The sequence below is a fragment of the Hippocampus zosterae genome, chromosome 7 (assembly GCF_025434085.1).
Source record: "Hippocampus zosterae strain Florida chromosome 7, ASM2543408v3, whole genome shotgun sequence".
In the NCBI taxonomy this organism is placed as follows: Eukaryota; Metazoa; Chordata; class Actinopteri; order Syngnathiformes; family Syngnathidae; genus Hippocampus; species Hippocampus zosterae.
In genome coordinates, this window is record NC_067457.1 from 19920900 (window position 1) to 19928279 (window position 7380).

The 7380-nt window shown below is 40.2% G+C and overlaps 2 protein-coding genes across 5 annotated transcripts; both read right to left on the bottom strand.

The window, feature by feature from the left end:
• Window positions 1-285: 285 nt before the first annotated feature.
• Window positions 286-2540, bottom strand: LOC127604865 (progranulin-like). Of its 2 annotated transcripts, none has more exons than XM_052072226.1 (5): window positions 2101-2540; window positions 1837-1974; window positions 1584-1766; window positions 932-1078; window positions 286-601 (listed from the first exon to the last, which is right to left on the bottom strand). In XM_052072226.1, exons 2-5 carry the CDS (start codon window positions 1972-1974, stop codon window positions 464-466), a joined length of 606 nt encoding a protein of 201 aa, XP_051928186.1. In that variant the 5' UTR covers window positions 2101-2540; the 3' UTR covers window positions 286-463. The 2 variants fall into 2 exon arrangements, with proteins under 2 accessions (XP_051928186.1, XP_051928185.1); XM_052072225.1 differs by having other exon boundaries at window positions 1837-1990.
• Window positions 2541-2815: 275 nt separating this feature from the next.
• Window positions 2816-6823, bottom strand: fam133b (family with sequence similarity 133 member B). 3 transcript variants are annotated; one of them, XM_052072223.1, is made up of 11 exons: window positions 6655-6823; window positions 5690-5787; window positions 5487-5565; window positions 5235-5354; window positions 5126-5155; window positions 4941-5015; window positions 4384-4482; window positions 4262-4300; window positions 4110-4181; window positions 3406-3456; window positions 2816-3315 (listed from the first exon to the last, which is right to left on the bottom strand). In XM_052072223.1, the coding sequence occupies exons 1-11, from the start codon at window positions 6676-6678 to the stop codon at window positions 3220-3222; spliced, it is 783 nt and encodes a 260-aa protein (XP_051928183.1). In that variant the 5' UTR covers window positions 6679-6823; the 3' UTR covers window positions 2816-3219. The 3 variants fall into 3 exon arrangements, with proteins under 3 accessions (XP_051928183.1, XP_051928181.1, XP_051928184.1); XM_052072221.1 differs by having other exon boundaries at window positions 4262-4303; XM_052072224.1 differs by lacking the exons at window positions 4110-4181; window positions 4262-4300.
• Window positions 6824-7380: the final 557 nt, after the last annotated feature.

Consider the following 7380-nt stretch of genomic DNA (forward strand, 5'->3'; position numbering starts at 1 on the left):
TACTTAAAGCGGCATGCGTGTTCGTCGTATTCGGGAACGGTTTTGTCAACTGCGCCCAGTATTTTAAGTCACGACTGCCTTCAGCGATCTCATCTTTTTACCCAGAACGAAATCGTGATCGTCCGTGCCGGAAGTGACGTCGCATTTCCGTTCATATCCTTCCGAAAGTGACTCGCGAGAGTAGCTCCTTGATTTACGACGCAGCCTCTTTACGGACGTGACAGTTTTGCGTACATGGGAATTTACACAAAAATACTCCAATAATTTAGTGTGAAAAATAAACACTATGAAAAAAGTGTTTATGAAAATAGCTCGTAGGTACCCAGTTGACTACAGCATCATGACCACCCAACAGGTGAAATTCAGGTTGAGGAAGCTGCTTTGTTTTATTCTTTTAACATTGATTACATGTAATACATTGAAAAGTAAACTCTAAACGAGAATTGTCAACAACAACAAAGTATCACCGGTCATGTTGAGGATGTTCCTGAATCAATGCTGTGGATGGACTCACGAAGGTTCTTCTGCTACATGCTAAGGGGTGGATGTTGCATGTGTAGCCATATTCACAGCAGTGCTGACCATCTGCACAACATTGGCCCTGAAAATCAATGACAGTCGTTTTTTAGAACGAAACATTCTCGTAAATACCTATTTCCCTTAAATACAATCAGCTGCAAATTTATGAATGATCTTGAAATTCAATAATCCTTTTATTTCAGCTACAGCAGATTGCATTGAACGTTTGCTGCCTATCTGGTAGCTGCCTATGCAAATAGATGGAGGAGGGGAAAAACGTTGGTCCACTTGTCCAGGAAGCAGTGAAGGAGCTCTGAAGCAGGCACTACTGACTTCAGCAGGGATGGCTAACACCACACATTATTTTTCTGTCCATTTGTGAACAAAATTAAAATTAATAGCGGATCCATACCAGTGGGTAGGGACAGCAATTCCAAGATTCCGATGACAATCCTTTGCAGCAAGATGTGCCTTGTGGGCAAAAGAACTTGGAACTGCAGCGAATGACTCCAAACTCGCCCTCACTACCCCTGGCATCTACCATAATTGGCACACGTGTCTGCAATAAGATCATAAAAGGACGCATAACATGTTAAGTTTCATTATACTGGCTTGGTTAACCACAAACCGTTCTTGTATTTCAACACAATTTTGGTGTATTAAACCCATTCCATAATTCCAAATTGGAGATTAATAACCAATACTTGAGCTGTATTTATTTAAAAAGCTAAGGAGCATTTACTTGATGTCATAAGGCAAAAAAAAATATATATATATATATATTTATATTTTTGCCTTATGACAAAATAATATATATATATATATTTTTGCCTTAAGTATCGGTGACTAGCTTTGGTAGCTTCGATGTTTTATGCAATCTTGTTTGTCATGGTTTTTTTTGTATACACTGTTGCCATCATCACGTTACTTTCTCCCCTATTGAAGAAGCCAAATAAAGTGCAGTCATGTCTACTTCAACAAAATCATTTGAAACCAACAAAATCATTTTAAACCTATCTGGACTTTTTGACCTGTGATATTTCTGAAGTGCAAGCAGCACTCACCTTTTCAATAATATTGGAGTATGGCAATGATTGAAGTGGGATGACGGGAGGTCCACCAGCAGTTTTTTTCAGCAGAAATGGAGAGTCCATCCATGACGTCGTGACTTTCTCACACTGCTGGGAAACCAAGTCACAGCGAAACCCTTGAGGGCAGCAGTGGGACAAGTCTGGGCAGCATACCGCCTGAAGAATCCCAGGAAATACAGGATTTAAAAAAAACAGTACAACACTTGAGATTACTGTGTGAATTTACATTGGGATATCCACAGCAGCTGTACCCCTGCTCAGTCTGGCAGCAGGTTGTGTGATCGGAGCAGACGGTTTCGTCGGGACATGGGATTTTACAGGACACAAAGGCCCCCACTGCCAGCCACACACTGAGCCTCAACATCTGGAGCACACGACAACTACAACAGGCATTCTAAAATTACAACTGAGGAAACACCCATATGAAGATTTAGTCAATGTTTCCGTGACAAGAGAAAAGTGATGACAAGCAGAAAATGCGTTGACTTACTTTGGCTTGTCAACGTTTCCCAACAGCTTCCCGAATAAGAATCAGCGGGCTTCTGTTTGCTCAGATTAAATATTCGCACTTCTTTTCATTGAATCTTGAAACCACCTTTTAAATCACACCCACGACATCATGTGACTTTCAGATTACACTCAGCCCCTGCCCACAAATGCAGTTCACAACTCTGAAAATGGATTTGGGCATTGAGATTTTACATCCATGTTGCCTAAATCTAACCAATGGCTGGACGGTCACAGCCATAGTTCAGCCTCGACAATCTGATAGTTAATTGCAGTTTACAGTGGTTTAAAATAGCAAAAACATCACACGGCATTTAGCTTTACATGATGGAATATGACACTGAAGCAACAATGCAAATTCCGCATCGCTAAAAAAACTACACAAGCAGAATACGGTGGGTAAATATGGCTCTGACTGGCCGTCACAACTCATAATAGCTGTTTTCCACTGCTTATAAAATATGTTGCCTCCCTGGGGTACAGTATGCGTGAAAGGACATGGTAAAAGTCAAATTAACACCAATGATCATACGTGTGCTGCAGTGAATTCCCACATTTTTAGCAGGTAGGTTGTCTGTGGAGCTATTTAATAATAATGAAAATAAAACATGCGTGGTAACAGTCAAAGCAAATGATGGGTGGAGGTAGTTGGGCTACTGAAGATAAACCTTCAAAATGTCATCCTTCGGTAACCGCAATGACGGATAAAAGGTGACTTTATTCATGAACTCCCAATTCATACACGTGCACAATTGCGCAGCAACGAACGGAGACGCTTTTTTTTTTTTTAATCGTACAGGTCCAACTTCAATATGAGGCTGGCGTGAAATCAAGCGTTGAGCTCGACATGCGAAAGAGGAAGCAGATAATTCCTCAGAATGAAAGTTCAGTAAAATGGGCGGTGGCAAGTGCTGTCAAGAAATCTAATAGCACCTCAAAAAAAGAAGATGCACCTGATTCAACAAGGCTTCACAACCTCAGCACAGCACCGCAACTGTCGCAATCTGAGCAGGATGTTTCTGGTGGTCCAAAAAACAAAACAAAAAAAAAACATTTAAAAAGCTAAAATTGCAGGAGTATGTATGAAACAGTCGTGTCAGAGCTAGTCCAGCTCAGAGTCCGACGGAGATGCAAACTTCCTCTTCTTTTTCCCGCTGTGCTTCTTGTGCTTCTTTTTCCGCTTTTTCTTCGATTTGTCCTGTGTTGAAAAGGCATTTTTTTCTGTCAGCTAAAACAAAAACAACCGTCTTTCAATGTGGAACTGGAACTTTTGAAACTGTACTCTTACTGTGATTTTCTCTTTTTCCTCACTATTTCTCTTCTTCTTCTTGGTGTCAGCCTGAGAAGAAGAGGGAAACAAAAGCAAAATAAAACCCATCGAAACAAAGGAAGCCAAAATTAACGATGTTTCGCAAGAATGGACTTTCTGACCACAATTGAGTGACAAATGTACTTTGGGTTTGGCTGTCTGACAGTGATACCCCAACTTGCGGATGTTTGCTTAAAGTTGTTTACTGCCACTCTCAGTGGAAATTTACTGTGACGCTGAACGTAAAAACAATTTGAAATTATGCATTGCACCAAATTACATTAATGACGCTTAACAAAAGTCTGCTAGCTTAACGCTAACCCGAAATGTGAAACAGCGTAAGAAGGGCGACCGTGGTAACCATCGATATTGCTGTAATTATAAACCTTCACCTGATATATTTGACCACAAATGGTAGTAACACACGCAGAGGGCAATACAATACTGTCAGCCATGTATCAGCCATTCATCATGTGCAAAAAAAACCCCCTAAGGATTATTGTTGCAGCCAATTTGTGATGGTCTTTTGAGTTTCATCATCACATCTACACATCGTACATATACATGGATATATGTTGTTATATTTTATGGATGCACAAACTGTTTAATTCTTTACACTATTAAAAAAATCAACAAGGCTAAAGCTAACGCAAAATAAAACAAACATACAAGGGTTATGTTACCATTTCATCTCCATCCGACTCGGCAGATGACTTTGGCTCACTTTTTATTTTCCTTCGATGGCTTTTGTCATCCTAGGCGACAATATTTTAGTCCCTTAATCCATATTCAGAATGAATGAAAGGTGCATTTAACATTTGAAGATTTAAATCACCTTATTGTTATCGCCTTCTTCCTTGAGTCTTTTCTTTTTCTTCTTGAGGCAAAAAGAGCATCGAGAGTGAATTTGGGATGTTGACCCAAACCCCCCACCCCAAAGAACAAGGCAAAAAAGACCTTTCTTTCGGCATCTGAGTCTGCATCCGAGTCATCTGATGCTCTTCTGGCCGACGACCTCTTTCTTTTCCGCTTTTTCTTCACGGTCTTCTTTTCGGGCTGAAGACAAACAAACGCACAGAAGTTCAGATGAGGTTCGACAGTGTTCCCAGATCACTATTGGCATGCCCTATTTCAAATAAACAACGTCAAGTTCATTAGATAAAAACCATTCTCGAGAAAAGCCACCCTCTCCAACCAAACATGGAGCGCATACCAGAAACTGCCGCGGGTGTTATTCCATTATTTATTTCACAATGACAGACTTGAATTTGAAAATCTGTGTATATATGAACAATTCTGGGTTTAACTGTATATATATAAATATGCACCGTGACTGCCCCCTACAGGCATCGCTGCATCCAGTCCTCAGCTCAGCGATGGTCATGAGTCATAGTGCACTTTGATATGGAGCTGGATAGTAGTTAATACTTTTGAGGCATCATTCCGTTCGGTGTATGATATTTCCTTTTGACAACATTCATCATTTTAAAAGCCCATGGCCATCCGTGACTTACCTCGTCTTCAGATTCTGAGGAGGAGCTGCTGGAGGAATCAGAACTCGATGAGGAGGAGGAAGAAGATGAAGAATGCTTGAGCAGAACACAATAAAAGCAGGGTTCATTAGATTTGAGGGAACTTGTTTTGAGTTGACTAACTATAAAAGCATGAGGTACAGTGAAAACTAGAGGTCTCCCCTCACCCTACTGGATTTCTTCTTCTTCTCCCTTTTCTGCACACAGATTAAAAAGGCAACATAAGATATTAAGGCTATTTTAGCAAGGTAATTTTCTTATGCGTGTATACTGCACCTCCTTCTTATCTTTCTTCTCCTCTCGTTCTCGCTCTCCTGCCTTTTTGTCTTTTTCTTTGTCCTTGTCACTTGCGCCTAAAAGCCTTTCTCGGTTCTTTGCCAACTCTTTCTTCCATCTCTGTTACCGAGAAAAAAATACACCAAAAGTCCGTAAGACAAAATAAGGTACACCTAAAATTCAAGATGCTGATTTTCATGAAAATAAACCACAGATTGTGTTGTTGAATGAGAGCAAAGCCAGTTTTCACACCTCATTCATTTTGTCCTCAAAGTCAGCCAAGGCTCGTGAGCCTTTTTTCTTCTTCTCCAGCTGCTCCTTTATCTCTTCCCTGATGAAGACACAGCAAATGATTTGATTAAGTACATCAGTTGTAATACACATGGAAGTTATTTGAAACAAATAATCTGTTCCACTGTATAATTTACGAGCCGGAGATTTTATCCTATACGCACCATGTTGGCCGAGGTCTGCCTAAATAATCCTGTATGGTGGGTCCTGAGTTCTGTACCGGCCCCCTGGATCTTGCAGCAGCAATTGGATTTACATAGGCCTGGAATGTCAAACAACCAAACAACATATATTGAACAAATCTGGAAAAAATAAATAAGATTAAGAAAACCTTTATTAGTCTCGCAATGGAGAAATTCCAGATTCACAGCAGCAAAGTTATGAAAGGAAGAAGTAGAACAACAAAAAAATAGGAGCTGCTGGAAAGGCAGCCACTCTCGCGGCGCCATTTTGAAGTCAAAATAACAAAAATAACACAAGACAAGATACTTGAGTTACCCTACCCTAAATTTAAGATGTTACAGGAGAAATATTGGCACATGAAAACTTATTAAGATTACAATAGTAATGTAATAATTCGTGTAATTATTTGGTTTAAACAGTCTTCTTGCCTATAAATTTAAAAGCACATTTTGATACGCGTTGTTCGTAACCTCAGACCGCGTAAGTCGAGGACCCCTGCGCAATCATGACAGGAGCATTGTCAACAGGAACATTTCACCTAGAGTACAAATACACAAATATCGACATGATCCTAACGCCGTGGCCTTTTCCCCTCTTAATGGACAGGAGTCATGGAACGACATTGAAGTCGTGCTGGCTTTACAGGGCTAAACCGCGCAGCACACTATACAAAATAGCGAGCTAACGTTGGGAATCCTCTGCTACTACGCGCGACAGTGCTCGAGCCCCCACACGCAACGTACAGATTTTTCGTTCGCGGCTACGGCGTGGAATTAATAATACCATAGTAAATAGTTTCACATAAATGGGGGATGCTGCCTTACGGTTAAATTGACAATAGGCTAGGCGTATCATTAGCGAGCATTGGTATGGGCTCCGTTGTGCTGAGCTGGGCTGGTCGCAAGCTAATTTAGCGGGTTTACACAAAAACATAACAGTAACTCACCACTCGATTGTCTCTCTTGCCCATTTTGGCTTAATTAACAGAGGGGGAATCGAGCAAAATGCATGAACATTAGTGTTTTTGTTCCTAGTTATTGGTAAACGGCTACATCAAAACGGGTTTTCTTGCTAGGAGCTTCGTCTCCTTCTGCGATGAGAAATGAGTCGGGCCAAGTTGGTCTGTGAAGCGTTGCTGCCACCCTCTGTTCATCTTTAGATTGCACATGGCTTGATCAACTCGACAAAAAAAGTAAAAAGAAAAAATACTGAAATACAAAAGTGAAAATACCCATCCACACTTTTTAAATGTCATTAGTACAATGGGGAAAAATTAACACTTCGTTATGACCGTCCTTGTTTTATTTACTTACATCGTACTCAGAAAAACATCATTTAGTACCAAAAAAAAAAAATCAGCCAATAACTGAAACAAACTCACCCTACTTTTGTTTTTGTTTTTTTAAAGATTTGACTCAAAGATCTTGGTTTTTGCCACAGGACAACCTATTCACCGCAAACCATACTTGAAATGAAAACAATTCTTTTAAAAAGCAATGGATAGGGAATATCTTGCTTCTCCAAATCAGTTGCAGTCATCATCAGTGTTCCCTGGTTTCCCTTCCTCCATGTCTTTTTCCCCCACCTGATAAGACCTCAAAATCTCAACTGTGGTCAAGTTAACCATTTTTTTTTAATTGTGTCATCATCAGTGGAACATGGAAAAAGAATA

Coding starts and splice junctions, on each gene's coding strand:
- LOC127604865 (XM_052072226.1), bottom strand. CDS start 1,974: ATGTTGAGGCTCAGTGTGTGGCTGGCAGTGGGGGCCTTTGTGTCCTGT. Junction 1,767..1,836: donor GCTGCTGTGGATATCCCAAT/GTAAATTCACAC, acceptor GGGATTCTTCAG/GCGGTATGCTGCCCAGACTT. Junction 602..931: donor ATTGCTGTCCCTACCCACTG/GTATGGATCCGC, acceptor ATTGATTTTCAG/GGCCAATGTTGTGCAGATGG.
- fam133b (XM_052072221.1), bottom strand. CDS start 6,678: ATGGGCAAGAGAGACAATCGAGTG. Junction 4,304..4,383: donor ACTCAGATGCCGAAAGAAAG/GTCTTTTTTGCC, acceptor TTTTGCCTCAAG/AAGAAAAAGAAAAGACTCAA. Junction 3,316..3,405: donor AGGAAAAAGAGAAAATCACA/GTAAGAGTACAG, acceptor TTTTCAACACAG/GACAAATCGAAGAAAAAGCG.